At 54.7% G+C, this 20,966-nt stretch overlaps 1 protein-coding gene across 1 annotated transcript; it reads left to right on the top strand.

Moving 5' to 3' along the window:
- Positions 1-1,135: 1,135 nt before the first annotated feature.
- On the top strand, positions 1,136-19,878 carry MOGAT2 (monoacylglycerol O-acyltransferase 2). Its single transcript, XM_002915297.4, has 7 exons — positions 1,136-1,144; positions 1,359-1,490; positions 6,502-6,680; positions 15,312-15,516; positions 15,869-16,043; positions 16,680-16,879; positions 18,300-19,878. The coding sequence occupies exons 2-7, from the start codon at positions 1,400-1,402 to the stop codon at positions 18,452-18,454; spliced, it is 1,005 nt and encodes a 334-aa protein (XP_002915343.2). The 5' UTR covers positions 1,136-1,144; positions 1,359-1,399; the 3' UTR covers positions 18,455-19,878.
- The last annotated feature ends 1,088 nt before the right edge of the window (positions 19,879-20,966 follow it).

The raw sequence follows: 20,966 nt of genomic DNA, 5'->3' as shown, positions 1-20,966 counted from the left end.
GCGAGGACGCAGAGTGCTGGTCATTTTCTATTTGTTGATCAGAGTGGTAGTTCCGTGAGCGTGTTCACTTTGTGAAGGTGCGTTACTCTGTACACTTTGGATTTGTGCATTTTACTGTATGTTGACTACACTTCAGTTCAAAGCGAATATGTAAAAGGAAAGATTTAGAATTGGCCAATAGTGATGTGGATGGAGGGGGACAGAAAGAAAGAGTCTAGTGTGACTCTATGGGTTTGGCCCGAGGAGCCAAGTTCATGGAGTTACCCTTCACTGAGACGGCAAAGAGTAGAGGAAAGGTTGGCATGGCAGGTGAGAGGAAATCAAATGTGGTCTTAGACATTCTATGATGGAGGTGCCCAGGAGGCTTCCAAGTGAAGATGTCAAGTAGCCACCTAGCTATCCCAGCCAGGAACCTGGGGGGATGTCAGAGCTGGAGATGGAGATTTGAAAATCTTCATTTTGTAGGTAGACTACAAGGCCATGAGTGTCCATGAGATCTCTCCGGGAGGGAATGTGAAGAGAAGAGAGAAGGCCCAAGGACTGAGGGGGTAGGAGGGTGCTCAAACCTTTCATCTGGTAAAGGGTAAGAGCCACAAAGGAGACCAAGGAGCTGCCAGAGAGACAGGATGGAAACCCGGAGAGCCCGCCATCCATTGCCCAGGTGGTTTCAAGGAGTGGGGAGTGATTAACCGTGCTGATAGGGTAAGATGAGAGCTGAGAATTGACCCAGGATTTAGCAACATAGAGGCCATTGGTGAACTTGCCAAGGGTAGTTCCATGGACAAGTGGCATCTGAAGTATGGAGTAGGGGAAGACAGAAAGGAAGGTGAAGGCATGGGATGCAGACAGCTCTTCCAAGCGTGTTGCCATGCAGGCAAGCTGAGAAATGGGGCAGGGGGTGGAGGAGACGGTGGGGCCCAGGAATTTTTAGGTGAGAGCTATTACTGCACATTTGTGGAGGGGGGAGCAGTCCACACGGTAGGAGAGCGAGGAGATAATCATTGGAGCCAGGTCATTGGACAGATGAAGACAGGATTGCATTAGTCTACTTGGGGCTTTACCTTCCAAATAAAGGGCAAGATTCAAGCAAACAGAGAAAGGTCATTGGCAGAAACGGCATTGCCTGAGGAGGAAACTGCCTTGGGTAAGGGTTATATGCTTCCTTTTATTCCTCCTTCCTTCTAGGCCCAGGGCAGGTGGATTCAAAGGTTTCTTGTAGGAAGGTGTCCCTGCCACCTTAGGGGCAGAGGCCTTGAGGCTGGGTGGGGCCGGGTGGGGCACGCTCCTCCCCCCATCCCCCACAAATGCTTGTGCAACCTCCAGTATCAACAAAAATCAGTTGGTGTCTCGGACCACAGCAGTGCTCAGAGAAGCCTCTGGAGCCGTCAGAGGAGCCAGCATGGTGAAGTTTGCACCGCTGTTCGTGCCGTGGGAGCGCAGGCTGCAGACCTTCATGATCCTGCAGTGGGTCTTCTCTTTCCTGGTCCTGGGTAAGGCGAGCTGGGCTGGGGGCTGGGAGACCATGGGCTCCTGCCATTCCAGGGGCACACAGTGCATTGACGGTGGAAAGACGTTCATCCTCACGGGGGCTTTGCTGCACTCAGAGCCCCTGCCCATAGAGTCCCTTGCCCGGAGTCCTCTGGAGGGTATGAAACGGCGTGGGGATAAGGCAGGGCAGAAGCCATTGCCTGTGGCTTTGGACAGGTTACTGAGCTTTCCACCTTAGTACTAGGACAGAGACCCTGCCTCAGGCTGCCTGGTAGTGGTGTGGGGAAGGAACTAGATGCTTGTGGGAAAGTTCCAGCCTCTGTGGGGCTTCTCAGAGGGAATGGATTTCCTTCCTTCCTTTCAGAGAGGAGCAAACAGACTGCTAGGCGGGGAAAGAGAAGGGAACAGGGGAAGCATAGAAGTGCAAGAGAAGCTACGGACTTCCAGGGGATTGGGGCATGAGCAGTGTCCCAGGTGAGCCTGGGTCAGACCCCGGCTGGGCAAGCAACCAGCTGCGTGACCTCTGTGGGTCTCTAGTTCATCAGCTGCGGATGGCTCCCCACCCCACCCACACCGGGAACACACTGATGGTGGCCCGGGAGACCACAGTTGCCCAAACTCTGCTCTGCTAAGGGAACACTTTTGAGGAGGGCCGGGGCCGAGCACGGGGAGAGCGTGCCTGGGGGTGTGGGATGCTCCATGTCCTCCCAGCACGACGTGCGGTAGGTTCTGCTCCCCCCAGGGCTGCTGTCCGGCCTGTGCCCGGGTGCGACTATCCTGGTGTTACGGTATGGGTGTACTGCGTACATGTTAGTCAAATCTCTCTCTCTCTCTCTGACTCACACACACACACACACACATGCACACACCCCAGGTGCTCCCTCAGGACCTCCTCACGATTCTGCAGCTGAAGGATTCACCCCCAGCAAAGCAGGGGCAGAGAAAGTACCTTAACTGCCCAGGGTTGTAGGTCCGGAGTCCTGGGCTCCTTCTACAGCCAATGGAACAGGGAAGGAGGGGCAGAAAGAGGAGAGAGGGCAGACGGGTGTGGGAGGAGGTGGGGCTAAGAGGCTAAGGGGCAGGTGGAGACAGCCTGGGGAAGGAGGCCTAGCCTAGGGCAGGCTCTGCTGGCTCCTGGACAAAGGTCACTGGGGCCTGGAGGTAGGCTGCGGCTGAGGGATCACAGGGGGTAAGGTTCGTGAGTCACCGCATGCCTTGTGTGAGCTTTGGGAGCCAGAGCGTGTTTGACGGTCCTTGCCGCTGCACCCCACCCCGCCTCTGTCCTACAGCCCTGCAGGCCCGGGGCATAGAAGCCAGGGAATGTCAGGAGCAACCCAGAGAGGTCGAGTAGGGAGGACTAGAGGGAGGACAGCTGGGAAAGGGCTCTGGGCCCCCTGGCCCCCGGAATAGGTTTTACCACATTCCTCAGCCTGGGGGCAAAGGGGAGCCTCAGAAGGGCTTTAGGTAGGGGAGTGACAAGGTCTAATCTGTGTGTCGCAGTGCAGGGATCTGTTGTGTTTGGAGTGTGGGGGAACAGGCTGATGTAGGGAGTCACCATCCACACCGGGGGGCACCACATTATGGCACGTGGGCCGAATCCAGCCCACTGATCGTTCTTGTATTTGTAGAGTTTGGGAGCTAAGAAGGACTTTTACATTTTCGAGGGGTTGTATTTTCAATAATTAGGGACCTATGTAATATCATCCAAGTTGCCTCTTGAACTGCGAAGTCTAAAATATTGACAATCTGGCCCTTGAAGAAAAAGATTGTCAACCCTGGTCTAGGGAGGCTGGCAGTGGCTGGGGAGAAGTGGCCCCATTCAGGTGCTGTTTAGGAGATGGGGGGCAAGGGGCAGGATTGAAAGGCTGGCAAGAGAGTAAGGGCTCCCACGGGAAGAGTAAAGACTATGTACATTTCCTGAACAGCTCCTTCCCACTGGAGTCAGAGGAGGCATTTCAGGGAGTGGTAGAGGCCAGAGAAGTGGCTAGAGAGGTCTACTAGGACCTGTCACTAAGGACTTAGGGCTAACAGGCAAATACTTCCCAAGTGGGTAACTTATTGACTGTTTCCTCTCCTCTATAATTCACACCGGAAGTAAGAGCCTTTCAGACAGTTTGTCTTGTCCTCAACTGCATCCCCTGCTCCTACAAGAGCGGGAGTCCATGAATGTTTGTTGAGTGAATAAATGGGAGCAAGATGTAGCCAAAATGATAGATTTGAATCCTAGATCCCATCCCACCAGCTTGCTGTGTGACCTTAGCCAATTAGCATACCCTTTCTGGACCTTTGTAAAGTGGGGTTTAAAATTTTTCCTTCTCCGAGTTGTGAGGATTAAGTGAAAGAAAGTGTTTCCCTTCCTAAGTGACCCAATAGTCTTCAGTTTTGCCTGCTCAGAGGAGTTGAAGGGTGAGCTGAGGGTAAGGGATGGTAGGTATGGAGGAGGCCTTTCTGGTCAAGTACAAAACCTTGTGTGTTTTATCCTAATCTCTTCTTCTGACTGCAGAACTAATATGTGCCCTTGTAAAAGTTTCAAACATGTATGTCCTAAAAGCAAAAGACTTCCCCAAATCCTACCTTCCAGATAGCCATGATCAACCATTTGTGTCTATTTTCTGGAGCTAGGTTTTTTCTTTTTTTAAGATTTTATTTATTTGTCAGAGAGAGAGAGCGAGCACAAGCAGGGAGAGCTGCAGGCAGAGGGAGAAGCAGGCTCCCTACTGAGCAAGGAGCCTGATGCAGAACTTGACCCCAGGACCCTGGAATCATGACCTGAGCCGAAGGCAGTTGCTTAACCAACTGAGCCGCCCAGGTGCCCCTGGAGCTGGTTTTCTTACAGTGGGAGCCACCCATGCAGGCTTCTGATTTTGCCCAAGGGGAGAGAGGCCTAGCTGGGTTTCTTTGATTTTTTTTCCACATTAAACAGTTTTCATAAGGCAAAGGGAATAAATAAAGCTCACTCAGGCTCCCTGCTGTCCTTGTCGCCCATATCCTGTCTCCTCCTTCCGGAGCCGTGGGATCCTTTTCTCCTCTACGCGTGTGCGGCTGTATTTCTACGTGCCAGTGTTCTTTTTCACACAAATGGTGGCATTTTAGTCCCGCTCTTCTACGACTTTCTCTTGCAAGGTTTTTATTAAAAAATATTTAAGACAAACAAAAAGGTAACCAACCCGCCAATGGTTAATGGTCCTTTCCCGCCCCCTCGAGGAACAGCAAGGCCTCTATGAGAATAAAGCACATGTTGCTCTTTGAGACTGGCTGGCAGGTCCGGGAGTGGGAGGAAATGCTGGAGGGAAGGGCTGTCCCTGAGAGCTTTGACACATCTTCTAGTTTTTCTAGAGAAATCAGATATCAGGGTTTGTCTGTGAAGCCTCCCCATTCTACGTTATGAGTAACTAATTCAACAGTATGTTAAAATACAGTGCAAAGGAGGAAGCAGCCCAAGTGGCCATTGGTGCATGGACAGGTGAATGCATAAACGTGCGGTGGGTACATGCCATAGAATGGTGTCGAGCCTCAGGAGGGAAGGAAATTCTGACGCACGCCGCAGCATAGATGGCATGAGCGGGCCATCAGGGCATCGTGCGAAGTGGCATAAGTCAGTCACCAAACAACTACTTCATGATTCTTCTAAATGAGGTTCCCAGAACAGTCATGTTTGTAGAGACAGAAAAGCAAATGGTGGCCGGCAGGGGCTGGGGGAGGGGGCACGGGGCCGGGTGGTGGGGACGCCTACACCACAGTGGGAATGGACTTACTGCCGCTGAACTGTATGCTTAACAGCGGTTAAGGTGATACATGTTATGTTATGAGTCTTTTATCGCAAGAACAATTTAAAAAACAAAGTGCCCCGGATGTGACCCTGGAACGTCAGCTTTCCGAGGGCGGGACTTGGTGTCTGTTATTCACAGGCCCCCACCAGCACCTGGCCCATGAGAGATGCTCTGTGTAAAGTGGACATCTGTGAACATCATCCAACTTAGGAAATCTACCACTGTTCAGACTGGGTCAAAAGTCCCCGCCTCCAGGAAACCTGCCAGGAATGACAGGCCCAGTCCACCCTCCTTTCAAATAGAATGTACAACCGGAAGTTGACCTTCTTTATAGAGGATGAGTGCATGGTGTTGAGCGGAAGAAATGGAATGGGGAAATAGCCATATTCTCTGGGAATATTCTTTCGGTCAGCATCAGATTAGGGATGGCCCACAGACCGGCTGACCCTGAGATGAAGCTGGGATTAGCCTATGTAAGTGATCCGGAACTGTAGGTCAGAGGGGGAGTTCCTCACCGGGCCTGGTCCTAGCCCTGCTACACCCCTGAGCCACGGGCCAGCCAGGGGTTGGCCTCTTTCTCCCTCCCTCTTTCGCCGGGAAAGGTACCGCAGGAAGGAGGAATCAGCATGAGCAAAAACTAAGGGATTGAAGGGGCTCCATGAACTGTAAGAAGACAGAGGTTAGTGTGGCCAGAGCACTGGGGGTGCCTGTGCGCGAGGAGAGGCTGAAGCAGGGGGCGGGTAGGGCCAGCTCATGGAGAGCTTGAATGCTGTGCCTTGAAGTTGCGGGAAAGCCAGGGAGGGGCTTTAAAGAGAGGAGGATCTGGCCAGATTTATCTGTGGAAAGATGGGGCAGAGGGTGGGCAGAAAGACTGTCTCCGTGTTCTCTGAGGTCCCAAAAGATGGAAAGTAGAAACAGATAATCCAATCCGTCGTCACCTGGTGAATGCAGACTACTTCCGTGGAGAGAGGGAGGTGGCGGAGGGGGGGTACCAGATGAACAAGGGCTCCAGGGCAGTGGGAACAATGAGTTTTGAAGTGGGGCCTACCTAGGTTCCAGTCTGTGCTCCCAGCCAGACATCGGCAGGCTGGCGGGTGCATTCACTCTCTCCGTAAAGGCATGGGAAGCTCATCTCTTGCTCCCGGGGTGCGGGCTGGTCAGGACAGTGCTGCTAGCCCTGGGCGTGGGGACCGCCTCACCTCCTTCCCCTCAGACCTCTGATGGCTCCTGCTTCCCTCCCCAGCCCAGATCTGCACCGCGGTCTTCATCGGCCTCCTGTTCACAAGATTCTGGTTGGTCAGTGTCCTGTACGCGACCTGGTGGTACCTGGACCGAGACAGGCCCCGGCAGGGGGGCAGGCCCCTCAAAGCTGTGAGGCACTGCTTCCTGTGGAAGTACATGAGGGACTACTTCCCCGTGTCGGTGAGTACCAGGGCTGGCGGGATGCATCCGTCTTCACCGCCGTCGCGCGGCCCAGGCTGCAGGGAGCAGAGTGCCGGGCTGCAAGCAAGGGGCCAGGGCTTGCACCACTATGTGGCCTGGGGAGGAGTCCAGCTTCTCCCTGGCTGTGGTTTCCCAGGGCTGGGAAATGTCAGGGTTTGAAGGAGCTCTGTGGACGAACAGTGTGGCACATATGTGTATCTTACAGGTGTGAACCCTCAGCAGCCAGGTGGGGGGGGGTGAATGTAATAAACTCAAGGTCCTAAGGGACCATCAAGCCTCACACTTCATAAGATGGGGAGAATGACACCCGAGAGGGACAAAGGTGTGACCAACTCCTCACGACAAGGTCTTCCAGTGTGCATTAACTATGGGGAAGGAGCGGGGGAGAGAGCCCTGAACAGGTTCTCAGTTCTATCCTACCCCCAACTCCAGATTGCTGGGTGTCCTCGAACAAAACCTTGCCCCATTCTAAGCCTCAGTTTCCCCACGTATCCAGAAAGAAGACTGACCCCTTCTCCTCTGAGCACGTTTGAATCTCTCACTCTCATCTCATTTCATCCCATCGTGGATACTTGACCCTGGACTCAAATGTCAGTCCTGAGTGAACAGACCCGTTGGCTCCTTTACTGAATCCCAGACAGACTGAACCCTGGGACTCGAGCATCTGGGCAGGGCTGGCTTATTGGCTGGATGGGACAGGGGGGAAGGCAGTGGGGAAAATGGAGAGGTGCCAGGCAGGGGCAGCTGGCCGTCCCCTGGCAACAGGAGAAGAAAGGCATAAAGTGTGGCCTCTGGAGCAGGACAGACTAGGTTCTAATGCCAGCACCGCCGCAGTCCATGGTGACCTCAGGAGAGTTTCATAGCCTCTGTATCCTCCTGTGTAATGTGGAGATGATGCCACACATGTCACTGAGTTGGGCGGATTCGCTGAGCTGGCAGGAATGCCCCATGCAGGTTGGCAGGACACTAGGTGCTAGTATTACGTGCCTGAGTCAGTGGGGAGCGTGGAGAAGCATGCACATGGCTGTGGTCTGGGGAGCGCTCTGACAGCCCAGAGCCAGGCTGCTCTGACCTTCACACCTGCCCGGCTTCTCCCACCCCATCCTGGAGCTCCACCTCTTCCCGCCCTCCCAGCGTTAGGTCCCCCGCAGGTATCACAGAGGTTCAACAACTCGCTGACTCGCGGGCACTCAGTGGCAGACTCAGGGCTCCCGCTTTGCTCCCTTCTGGGGCCGGCGAAGACTAGCGAAATCTGGACAAGAGCTGGCGTATGAAGCCCCGAGCACCACAGTGAGCAGAGCCTCCTGGGCAAAGGGCAAGGGTGGGACAGGGGCAGGGCAGTAGGGCATCAGGGCAGGGGCGAGGCTGAGGGCAGGAAGTTGACCGGCAGAGAGTTCCATGCTCATGAGGGGTGATAGGTGTTGAAGGGCAGGGTGAATGGGCAGCGCTGAGCTAACCTGGGCATCCAGACTGGGGGAGGTCTTCTCGTATTTGCATCCAGGATCTTGTCAGCAAAGACAGGCAGGGTCTGGGCCCATCCTATCCACTGCCCTTCCTGACCATCCCCTAGCCAGGCAGCCCTTGAGGAGGGTTTCTCAACCTTGGCACTACTGACCCCGGTGAGACACTGCCCTGATTTGCTGCAATGCTGTGTGTAGTGTTTCAGTGTTGTTGCCCACAGCAGGCCTGTTGCCTCACCTGGGCAGAGAGTGGGCAGTACCACCACGTGGCCAGCAGAGGGCGAGATGGCGCGCACTTTGACTTGGCCTGGCCTAGGCTGGGAGCCTGCGGGGCTGGGGCTGGGGCCCACTGATTCCCTTCCCGCCTCCTCTCAGGAGACCCTCCCACTGTTCACACAGCTTTACAGCCCCGGCCCTGCTGGGATCTTGGCGGGGGGGGAGGGGGGAGGCAGGTAACTCTCCCGCACACATCCACAGGCCTCTGAGATCCCCTGTCCAATGAGTGTAGATTTCTGAGCTTCTATCAGCTCTTAGTGTCATTTTATGAACAAGCATCTATGGATGGAATTCCAAGCCAGATTAGGAAACTTTCAGGCCTTGCAGCTTTCTAAACTCATGATAGGCTTCCTAAAGAGCTAAAATGATGGAGAATCAGATGATGTTTCACACAGGAGGCACTGATCCCACCTCATGCTGAAGACCAGCCCCAGAGCTGGGTTTCCCCTGCAAAGATTTCATCATCCTGGAGTAAACAGTGTCTACGCAGGCCAAGGCCTGAGGAGGGATGGAGTGCTCTGGCCGGGCTGTGACCTGGTGTCAGGAAATGCTGCAGACCCGGGGCAGAGCAAGACACCTCCCCACACACACCTGGGACTTCCCTCAGTTCCTCTACAGCCCTTCGGGCATCACTAGGGACTTCATGCCCTCCCTCCCCACCCCCCACCCCCAGCGTACTGGGGGCTCTCAACCGGAGTCAGAAGTAGGGGGGTAGCCAGCTGCCTATCCAGGACAGATCTCCAGCTTACACTTGGACAGAGTGACACTTCCTCCTGTGATGACTCCTTTCATCACAGGAGGGCTCTGCCTGGGGGAAGGTCTTTCTTCACACAGAGCTGTGCCTGTCCTGACCCCTCTCCCATGGCTCCTACCTCTGCCTTGGGCACAGCTGTTTCCTCAGGCCTCTGGCTGCCATGAAGGGAGGGGCTCCCTACCTGTTCACTTCCTGTCCTTGCTGTCACTCCCCAGCCAGCAGCTCTCAGGAGGCTTTCTGCACGCCGGCACATGGACATTTGGGGCTGAATGGGTGTGTGTGCGTGGCGGAGGGTGCCTTCATCCCTGGCCCCTACCCACCAGTAGCACTCCCCTCTACCAGGTGTGACAACTAAAAACATCTGCAGACATTGCCACATGTCCCCTGGTGGGGGGGGGGGGAACTGGCCCTGGTTGAGAACGGCTCTGGAGCCTGGGGTCTATCTCCACAACTCCTCCCTCATGCACCATCTAAATCCTGACCAGTCAGCCCTTTATCTGGGCTCTGCTTCCACCGACTTCCCTTACAGTCCATCCTGCACACAGCAACTGGAATACTCCTAAAATCAAATCTCATTTTTGCCCAGCCTGCAGGTCCCTGGATCCCGGACCCCTGCTCATGCCTCACCTGCCCCCTTTGCCATCCAAGTTCTCCAGGCATGAGCTGTGTCCCCTAGGCTGGTACCCTTACTGGAAGTGCACCCCTTCGCCCCTTAACCCCCACCACTTTGCTTTCTTTCTTTTTTTTAAATAAAGATTTTATTTATTTATTTATTTGTCGGGGGGGGGCACAAGTAGGGGAAGCAGCAGGCAGAGGGGGAAATAGGCTCCCCGCTGAGCAGGGAGCCGGATGCAGTACTCTATCCTAGGACCCTGGGATCATGAGCAGAGCTGAAAGCAGATGCTTAACAGACGGAGCCACCCAGGCGTCTCCCTTGCCCACCACTTTTCTCCTGGGGGCTCCTACAAGATGATAGGGCCTGTAGGTTATATGCACAGAGCCAGGCCGCCTGGCCGTCTTGCCTCTGCCACTTTACTAGCTATGTGACCTAGAACCAGTTAATTAACCTTCCATCTCAGTTTCCTCATCTGTAAAATGGGGACATTGCACCAGTACTTCCCTTGCAGAGTGAACAGAAGATGGAGCAAGCCGGGGTACTGAGGTGCCTGGGCGCGGGAGGTGCTGGCAATGTGCTCCACCTGGGGCGTTCTTTCCAGCTCTCCGTGCCCAGCACATCCTGTATTTCTTCAACAATAACACATCCCCTTTTTTTTTTTTTAAGTAGTCTCCACGCCCAGCCTGGAGCCCAAAACAGGGCTTGAATTCATGACCCTGAGATCAAGACCCGAGCTGATATCAAGAGTCAGGGGCTTCAACAACTGAGCCACCCAGGCATCCCTCTAAGATATCCTTAATGGTAAAACATACCAGTATCTTACGTACTGCTAAGAAAAAAATCCCTCCAAAGAAATCGTCAAATGCATCTTGAGAGCATGTTAAGATGCAAAGAAAAGGTGCATCTTAGAATTGAGGGAATACAGCCACAGATGTTAATGGGTGTCTGTTCCGTGAGCACATGAGTGCAAGGGGGAGAGGGCAGGGACGAGAACCAGCTGAGAGGCAGGGGCGAGGGGGTCTGAAGCCCGACTTGCGGACATACCTGGGCCGCCAGGGCCAGGGAGAATATCCAAGCCTTTCCTTCCATCTGGCCGTGATGGGAGGAGACAGGGAAAGACCTGAGTCCCCCTGCCACACACACACACTCACACTCACACACACACAGTCAAAGGCCTAAAGCTGGAAGGAATTCCTTTGGTTTAAAGGGGTGATTCTCAAACTTTGATATATATCAGAATCCTCTGAAAATCTGCCACAAATCAGATGCCCAAGGCCAGAGCCAGACCACTGAATCAGACCTTGCTTGCCCTGCATTTTTTTAAATTATTTTTTTAAAAAGATTTTTTATTTATTTATTTGACAGAGAGACAGACAGCCAGCGAGAGAGGGAACACAAGCAGGGGGAGTGGGAGAGGAAGAAGCAGGCTCCCAGCGGAGGAGCCTGATGTGGGGCTCGATCCCACAACGCCGGGATCACGCCCTGAGCTGAAGGCAGACGCTTAACGCCTGGGTGGCGCCTGCCCTGCATTTTTAAACTGCCAAGTAATCATGGTAAATAAATAGGTCATGAACAGGATCTCTAGGGCCAGGCCCTGGGACAGGGAGGGGCAGGTTGCCGATGCAGGAAGCACCTTCTCCTGAGAGCCCCAGGCATTCCAAGTTTGACTAGAAAGGAAGCTGAGAGAGTCCAGGTTCCTCTCTGGTTCTGAGACAAAGGCTCTCGCGGGTGCTCTCGGCAGGAGACAGCGGAACTGAGCTCAGGTCATCTGTGTGGCTTTGGGCAGGTCACTTACCTTTCTGCACCTCAGTTTGCTCAACTGTCAGATGGGTGTCTCACACTGCAGCCCACCTCCTGAGGGCCACGGTTCCACAGGCTAGCGGTGTGGGTACTTGGTGAACCCTCAAGGAGACAGCAGGACAGTGGCCGTCACCGCCAAGGGTGTGAGAGGGCACAAGGGCATTTGTTGAGAGATGGGCCTGGGCAGACAGGGCAGAGACACAGCCCGCACTGTCCTCCCTCTCACCCGAGGTCCACATGCCCTCTCCTCCTGCAGGGCTGCGGTCTTCTAGGCGAGGGTTTTCGGGTTCAAAGTAGCAATAACCCTGGGAGAATTGAAAACATGTTCACGCAAAGCCTGATAGGCAAGTGTTGGTGGCCACCTTATTTGTAATGGCCAAAGGGTGGAAATAACGTCGATGTCCATTGAATGACAAACGAACAAAAATATGGTCTATTCACACGGTGGAATAGTTTTCAGTTGTAAGCAGGAACGAAGTGCCAATCTATGCTTCACCGTGGAGGAATCTTGCAAACATTCTGCCAGGAGTGAAAGCAGCCAGACACACAAGGCCACATATCGTGTGATGCCGTTCACATGAAATGCCCAAACACGGCAAGTCCATAGAGACAGGAAGCCAAGGTTGTCGGGGGCTGGGGACAGTCGCGTGACTGCTAATGGGCATGGGGTTTCCCCCTGGGGTGTTGAAAATGCTCTGGAATTACATAGTAGTGATGGTTGTTCACCTTTGAGGCATACTAAAACCACGGAATTGTGCGCTTTAAAAGGGTGAATTTGATGGTGTATGAGCCATATATATATATATATATATAGCAAGCTGGCCCACCCCAGAGCCTAGCAGGCTGGCTGTTCGCTCCCCAGCCACCACTGCCTGGTACGCGGCCGGCCACAGCGTGCACGCAGAGGGCCTTCCCCGCACACCATCTGTCTTCGCTTAGTCCCACTCTCTCTCCCTAGGAGGACTGAGGGCAGCAAGGCAGAGAACACAACGCTTTACAGACCTCCCCCTCTATGTGTACCTCATTGGAACCCAGTAGCAACCCTGCCAAGGAGGCATTATCAATGTCCTGGGGGACAGAGAGGAAACTGAGGCCTGGTGGCAGAACCTGGGTCTCCTGACTTGCAGCTCAGAGTTCTTTCCCCTGCTGTCGGAAGCCAGGTGACAGGCTGGGACAGGATCGGGAACAGGGGGCCTTCCTTCCAAGGCCAGCTGCATCAGCCTCATGCAATCATGGGTTCATTCTTTCCTTCCCTCATTCCACAGTCTTTCCAGAGCATCTCCTCTGTTCCAGCCTGTGCTTGGCTCAGGAGACGCAGCAGACAGGTGGTCTCTAGTCTCAAGGCCCTCACGGTGAGGCAGTGCTATCCCTTGGGCACAGGGGACAGATAGAAGAGATTGGCATGGAAGGACAGCAGCAGAGTCCATGTCTAGGGACAGGCGGACATGGCCCCCTCAGCACACATACTAGGACACACACATGTGAATGCACGGGCAAATATTGGCATGCGTGCCCATTCAGCAGGGTATTTCTCTATACACAAAGGCTTCTTTATTAAGGATAATCATTCTTTCATTTATTCATTTATACATTCATTGTTCCTTCGAGATCGGTAATATATTCTTGTTCGAAATTCCAAAGGGACGAGGGGTTCCACGGGTGAAAAGTCCCCGCCCAGAGGCAACTAGGACGACTTATGTCTGGTGTGTCCACATACAAACAAGTGCGTGTCCCCCGTCCCAGCACAGTCAGTGACATTCTGCCCACGTTGTCTTGCCCTTTGCTTTGTCCTGACCAGTGACTGTGGCCATCTTCCCCCACCAGGCCAAGGAGATCTTCCTCACGCTTCCCTAGGGTTGCCCCGTGCCCCACTGTGCGGATGTTTCGAGAATTTGTCTCAGTGGGCCCTGTTGAGGGACATTGGAGGGGATGCCATGGTTTTGATAGTACCAAAACAGGATGCTCTGGTTAGTAATCTTGTCCATGGGTCATTTGGCACAAGCACAAGAAATTCCGCAGCAGTGGAGTTGCTGGGGTGAAAGATCAGTCACGCTTTTAGGTTGCAGTAGCTGTTGGCAAGTCGCCTTTCTGGAGCTCGTACAAAATCACCTTCCCACTGGCCGGGAGAGAATTCGTGTGCCCGTGCGTCGGTGCAGGGAGCCAGGTCTGTTGGTAGGGAAGCGCCACCAGATGGGTTCCCGAGCAAGCACCTTTCCCACTGAGGATAACCGGAGATTTCTCTGCTCCGGATTTATCTTCATATCCAGTGAGTCCCCACCGAGTGAATGGAAGAGGTTTGTCCTCGTGTGGGAGGCGATGGTCCCTGCAACTGTGGTTCCTGCAGGTTTCTGCACAGTCAGTGGGTAACTGGGGGCCATACTGGGCAGGAGGATGGGCTGCAGAAACCAAGGCCAGGTGAAGTCCAGGAGAATCCGGGGCCGTCCGGCCTGGATAGGGCAGAGAGGCTCAGGTCCCCATTGCTGCCCCCCAGGTCCCTCCAGGCTGCTCGGAGGGCAGGCAGCCAGGCCTCTGGGCCCCCAAAGGCAGCAGCGAGAATCCTCAGGGAGCCACCCGCTGCAGGTTTTGGCTTGATGATAGGATGAACTTTCACGGCGGCAAAGCTGAGCCAGAGTGAAGGGGCTGGCCCGCGCCCGGGAGGGCAGATTGTGGGGACTGGGCAGTTCCATCCGGCCTCCTGCCAGGGGCTTGGGGCATGGCCTAGGGGCCTCAGGGGCCTTCAGACTCCCATGGCTGTGGCTCCCAGAGAGCAGGGCAGTGTAAAGGGGGGGCCTGCAGTTCCAGGCAGGGTCGGAGAGGGATTGCCCTCCATACACACACACACACACACACACACACACACACACACACACACACACACACAGTCACTGCCTGCAGCAATAATCTTTGCAGACTGGACCATGGAACAGCCTATCCAGTAACGGGTGGGCTGAGAGCAGCATTTGCGAGCTCAGTTCCTGCCCCTCTACCCTCCTCCCCCTTCACCTGGGAGCTGCTAAAGACAGCAGCTCTCCTCTCCCAGGCCGTCTGCAATGACCAGTGGTCCCTACCTTCTGCTCCATGCTGCAGGCCTGACCAGACCCTAGCAAGTTGCTTGCCAGCAAAGCCCATGGCTCGGGGAAGCATGTGGTCGAGGGCAGTGAAGGTCTGGCGTAGGGGGAGCAGGGAGCCCCAGGAAGACACTTGCATTGTACAGAAGGGTAAATAGGACTGGAGCCGGCCTTCCAGACTACACGCTCTTTCAACCGCTCCTGCTTTCTCTTGCTAATGCTCACTCCCAGGTCTTAAGTGCCCATTTTTCTTACGCCTAGTTTTGTTAAACCAGGGCCCTTCCAGCATGGTGGCGCCCCGTGTGTCCCTTTGATGCCTTCGAATGATATCTGGTCCTGTAGTAATCTTGGTAATTTCAGGGTATCACAGACCCAAGCTTCTTAGCAGTCCCGGGAGGTAGGCAGCACAGGGCTAAACGTCCCCATTTTACAGATGAAGAGCCTGAGAGGGAAGCAATTTGTCCAAAGCCAGCTGTGAATCTGAGACGCTATCCCTGGTTGCATTCACACACCATATCTCAATATTCCTAACAAGCTGAGGCTCAGGGAGGGGGAGTGACTTGTCCAAGGTCACACTGATGAGTGGCACGGTCAGGGTTGGCACGCAGGTCCAGCTCTGGGTTGCTGTCCTTGCAGCTGGTCAAGACTGCTGAGCTGGACCCCTCCCGGAACTACCTTGCCGGCTTCCACCCCCACGGGATCCTGGTGGCCGGAGCCTTTGTCAACCTGTGCACGGAGAGCACAGGCTTCTCTTCACTCTTCCCGGGCATCCGCCCCCACCTGATGATGCTGACCTTGTGGTTCCGGGCCCCTTTCTTCAGGGATTACCTCATGTCGGGGGGTGAGTCTTTACAGCCTTGGGTAGCCCAGGAGGGTGAGGCTGGAGGCACGGGACGAGGCATCTTAGCAGGGCTGCAACACTTCCGTACTTCTTGCGAGTGCGTGTGCAGTGGCAGAAGTAGCTAGACCCAGAGAAGTACTCTCCACGGCCGCAGGCAGGACACCGACCTCAGTGAGGGTGTAGGGAAAGGGGAGAGGACTCAGTTCCAGTCCTCAGAGGACTCCCTGCTGGAGGGGGTGGGGTGGGGACCCGGGCCTCTGCGGCCACTTTTGGTGGTCTGTCTCTTGGGTCTCATCCACCCCACGATCCCTGCCCCCTTCCCTCGTACCTGACCACCTTCCTCTCTTCCCAGGGCTGGTCACGTCGGACAAGGAGAGCGCTGCTCACCTTCTGAGCAGGAAGGAAGGGGGCAATCTTCTGGCCATCGTTGTAGGGGGTTCCCAGGAGGCACTGAACGCCAGGCCCGGAGCCACCAGGCTGCTGCTGCGGAACCGCAAGGGCTTCGTCAGGCTCGCCCTGATGCACGGGTATCTGGGGAGAGGGCTCTCGGCTCCGAGGGAGATTGGCGAGGGTTAGATTTTCCCAGGAAGACAGCAGAGACTAGTGCAGATTGTATCTTGGCAGGGAGAGTTTCAGCCTATTCACAATGAAGGTTATATTTTGGTGAGATATGTACTATGGCATGCCCAAACACCCAGAGAAGATTTCAGAAGGGAGGCTCGGTGATCAAAGGCATTAGGTGGGAAGGGACCTGTCTGCCCAAAGCTGGCACTCGATCCGACATCTGTGGGATCTGGGAAGATGGGGTTTGGGGCATATCACAGAGCTGTTCTACTCTGAAGCATCTTTGAAGAACACAAGCTAGCTGGGGCCAGAGAGATTTTTCTACAAAGGTCACAGATGTTTTATATCTGGGAGGACTCTCTGAAGCCTTCTGGTCTATCTGTCCTGTTACAACTGGGAGACTGTGGCGCTGCGGGGGCCAGGACCTGCCCAAGGTCGGAAAGCAAAGCTATGGCAGGGCTGGGAGACCACCCAGGCCTCCTACTGCTGGCCCAGGGCTCTGTCCTCTGCTCCAATTCCTGGTCGCCAGGTCCCTGCAGGAAGCTAGCTGGGGCCTTCTGTGGGACCTTGCACACGTATTCTCGCCTGTGTCTCTCCAGGGCAGCTTTGGTGCCAATCTTCTCCTTCGGGGAGAATGAGCTCTTTGACCAGGTTGAGAACAGTCCCGGCTCCTGGTTGCGCCGCATCCAGAACCGGCTGCAGAAGGTCATGGGTATCTCCCTTCCGCTCTTCCATGGCCGCGGCGTCTTCCAGTACAGCTTCGGTCTCCTACCCTACCGCCAGCCCATCACCACTGTGGGTGAGCCTCGAGCGGCCTGGCTGGGGGTTGGGGCGGGCTACAGGGAAAGAGGCCTGGGCTATGGGCTGCCAGCGGACATGGAGATGGGTCAGACACATCCTCGCCCTCCTGGAGCTCACATTCGAGAAAGGGAAACAGACACTGCTTATCAAGCAGATAAGCCTAAGAGAAGGCACTCTCTAACGGGAACTGTCGCGGATGCACGAAGAGCAGTAGTCACTGCTGATGACAGAGTGCCTGCTGAGTGCCAGACAGGTTCCCTAACACACAGCAGCTCCATCTACCCTAACAACCTTCAAGATAGGGACTATCATCCCTTTCTCACTGATGGCAAACTGAGGCTCCGAGAAGTTAAGTAACACACTGCCTTTGAGTAACAGGGTGGAGGACTGGCTCAGGATCTATTGGACTTTTCGTTATGTTAGAGAAGGAGGGTTTAACTCTGACCCAGAGGATCTAGTAAGGTTTATTGGAGAAGGTGGATGCAAGGCAAGGGCGTTCCAAGTTTATTAGAACTGGGCGTAGAGTAGGGATCGCTACGCTTGGATTCGAGCCTGAGGGGTTCCCTGTAAATAATGGCATGAGCTTCGGCGCACAGACTCAGCACCGCCTTTTTCAGTTCTTGGGGCTCCTTGTTTCTTCTTGGATCCCAGCTGGACCCCTCTGATGAAGCCTAGAGAGAGATCCGTTCATCTTTATCCATCCATTTATTTGTGAGTTGAGCACAGACCTGGTGAACCCCCTACACCAAGGCTTTCCCTGTGTGCTTGGCAGTATTTTCACGAGTGTTAATAGTGCCGCCACCAGAACCGTTGCCGAGAGGAGAAGGCAGGGGAGCCGCCTTCCCAGCCAGGCAGAACCAGAGGAAGGAGGTCACTTAGGGCTTCCCTAGAACAAAGTGGGCACCGGCGGCCAGATGGAGGGAGGAGGAAGAAGACGAGCTGTGTAGGCTGTGGGCCCACCTCATCCTAGATCTACAGGCCCTTCTGATGGTGGCATCGTGGGCTCCCAGAACCACGTGGTCTGGACATGAAGAGCATATCCCCAGGATTTAAAAACTGGAACGGATTCTTCCTGGCTCCGTGACCTTGAACAAGTTACTGAGCCTCTCTGAGCCTCATTGCCCCACCTGTCCACGAGGAATAAATAGTAAGAGCTTCCCTCCCCATGAGACCAGTATGAGGATAAAGGAGATAATGCAGGGCAAGCGCCTGGCGAGTTCCACGGCACATTGCAGCACCCGCGGGTGTTGTTATTATATCAGGATCTTGGCGTTACCATAACGTCTTAGAACCCGTTACCCAGAGTAGGGCTGAAAGGGATGGCAGTAAGCACTTTCCTGCAGGGATGCCCATGGGGAAGGGCCCCTGCAACCCACTGGATCCTGCTCCGGGCCCACGCCCACGCTTGTGTCTTGCAGTGGGAAAGCCCATTGAAGTGCAGAAGACACCGGACCCCTCGCAGGAGGAGGTGGACAAGCTGCACCAGCGCTATATCAAGGAGCTGTGCGACCTCTTCGAAGCCCACAAGCTCAAGTACAACGTCCCCGCGGACCAACACCTGGAGTTCTGCTGAGTGCTTCCCAGGAGGCAGGGTTGGCCTTAGGGAGCCCGGCGGGAGGTGCTGTGATCTGAGAAGGCTTCCTGGAGGCGTCTGTTGAACGTATCTTCGCAGCTTTCCTGAACTTTCGCAAATCCAACCACGCCAGGCCCCAAGTCCCAGCTGGCGAGCGGGAGGGGACACCAGGCTCTGGCGCGGGTGTTTTGCACCACTGCTGCAAAACCCCTGCGAGCCTCCCTGTCCTCAGCCTGCTGCTCTGAGAATGGGAGAGACGGCCGGGACAGAGGGGTATCTGAGGTCCCAGTCCCCTGTTGCCATGTCACTCAAGACACAGAGAAAGAGAGCGGCAACTGTCACCAGGTTTTTCTTCCTCAGCCTTGAGTAACGACACGAAAAAAGCTGCCTGCTCCAGCCCGTCTCCTATAAGCTCCCTCACCCTGCACCCTGCATGTCCACGCTCCCCCTCCCCGCACCAGAGAGGAGGCGGTGGCCTTGGAGCCTCTGCGCTCACGCTGAGCACTGAGCACCGAGCACCGAGCACCGTAGGTTTCTGGGTCCTCTGAGCTGTAGCCTGGCAGCCACAGGGGCCCAAAAGGTGGAAAAGGAGAACTGTGCTCTGTCACTGGCTGTATGGTGGTGGACAGACCTCTTCGCCCTCCTTCTGAGCCTCAGTTTCCCTGACCGACTAAGATGAACCCTGAGTCTCAGCTCTGACATTACAGAGGCAGAGAGCTCTGTGAGGCCTCTCTTACTCATCCATTGTAATTTCAGCCCCTGACCTTGGCACAGAAGGAGGGGGGTGTCTCTATAAACATCAGTTCAACAAATGAAAGGATTCTATTTTAGCTTTCTTCTGTTCCTCCCCATCCCCCAACAAGGAGGGCTCATCAAAGCCTCTCTTTGGACCCCCAGCCTGGCCTGTGGCCCTGCAGCCATACTTCATCTCCCAGAAGGTGGATTAGATAGGGCCAGAGAATGCCATGTTGACTCATTCTTCCCAATCCATTGGCCCCAAGCTTACTACCCCGGTCCTGTTCTGCTGGCTAAGAAAGTTGAGAGACTATGTTAGGACACAGGGCAGACGAGCACAGAGAATGAAGGCCAGGCTTGAAGAGTGCGTGTTTGTGTGTGCCTGCAGGGTGGGTGAGATGGGGACAGATGCCCCGATGAGAAGATTCGGGATTCCTAGGTTTGGGACATATGTTAGTAGTGAAGGTCAGAATGCCCAGTGGGGACCATACTTGTGACTTTCCCTCACGTTCCAGGAGGGAAGCAGCATCCTTTCCCTCCAGGAGCAGATTATACCCGTAACTGCAACAGGGGGGGACATCTGAGAGGTTTAAATTTGGGTTTAAATCCTGGCCCATCCCTTTTCAGTGACTCTGGGCAAGACATGTCATTTCCTAACCTCAATTTTGCCATCTGAGAAATAAAGACTACCATACCCATCTCTGGTGTTATAAGCATAGTAAGATACTATTTTGAATGTATAAACCACTCCATATCATGTCTGGAATGGTGTGGAATACATGAAAATTAGGACTCAGGTGATAAAGGTACCCTGTGTCTCAGGAAGGTGCTTGGTATCATATGAGGCAGTATGCTAGAAGGGTCACAAGGGAAGCAGGAACAGAGGGCGGTGGGGCTCAGAGGAGGGAGTGATGATTTGCAGTCAGGAGGAAGTGGTGGAGGTGACAGGTGGACAGGGCTGGGAAGGAAGGGCAAGATTAGCAAAGGAGAGAAGTACTCGGCCATTATGGTTCTCTCTTGTTATCTAGCGAGCCATGCCAAAACTGAATGGCTGAAGAAGCAAAGGGTTATTATTTCTCACAATTCTGTGGGTTGACCAGATGGCTCTTCTCCGTCTGCCCTGGGCTCTGTGCAGACTGGGCCTGCTGCGGGTGTTGGCTGGGCCTCTCTTTGCAGGTGGGTCTGATGGATCTTCAGCATTCAGTGTGGCTGGATTTTGTAAGAGTGAGAGCAAGGCTGCGAGATCTCTTAAATCCTGGGCTGAGCAACTTGGACAGCGTCAGTCACTTCAACCCCTTCTGTTGATCAAAGCAACTCCTGAGGGTCCCCCCTCCCCCCAGTTTCAGGGGTGAGGAATAGATGCCACCTCTGCCTGGGAGGAGCGTCAGTGTCACAATACCACGGGCTGGAAGTACCTGAAGAACGTCTGTGGCCATCTCTGCAAGCAATCTACAAAACAGTGATAAATGAAAGCCTGCAGCAGGACCGCCGCCCTCCCCCATGTGTAGTGGAATTCCCTGTGTGATCATGATAAGAGCTGTCGTTTATCCCCAGGGCACCAGCTCCTTCTCGGCTGCGGCCCCATCCCCATCTCGCTCTCCCCAATCCACCCTCAGTGACCAGCCAGGGTGTAGGGGCCATCGCTGGTCAGAGGACAGGCCATGCCTGTGACGCTGAAGGGAAGGAGGCAGGAATGGGCATCTTTCCCCTCCCTCTTCTGCCAAGGGTCCCCTCTGCCTGAGTCCAATCGCAAGCTGCAGTGCACAGGTGGGCCTTC

The sequence above is a fragment of the Ailuropoda melanoleuca genome, chromosome 8 (assembly GCF_002007445.2).
Source record: "Ailuropoda melanoleuca isolate Jingjing chromosome 8, ASM200744v2, whole genome shotgun sequence".
Taxonomy (NCBI): domain Eukaryota; kingdom Metazoa; phylum Chordata; class Mammalia; order Carnivora; family Ursidae; genus Ailuropoda; species Ailuropoda melanoleuca.
Note: the sequence above shows the minus strand (reverse complement) of the source record. Positions and strands in the feature narration are given on the sequence as shown.

Excerpts from the sequence above, each read along its gene's own strand:
- MOGAT2 (XM_002915297.4), top strand. The coding sequence starts at position 1,400 with ATGGTGAAGTTTGCACCGCTGTTCGTGCCGTGGGAGCGCAGGCTGCAG. Across the intron at positions 1,491-6,501 it reads CTTCTCTTTCCTGGTCCTGG|CCCAGATCTGCACCGCGGTC; the intron begins GTAAGGCGAGCT and ends TTCCCTCCCCAG. Across the intron at positions 6,681-15,311 it reads GGGACTACTTCCCCGTGTCG|CTGGTCAAGACTGCTGAGCT; the intron begins GTGAGTACCAGG and ends CTGTCCTTGCAG.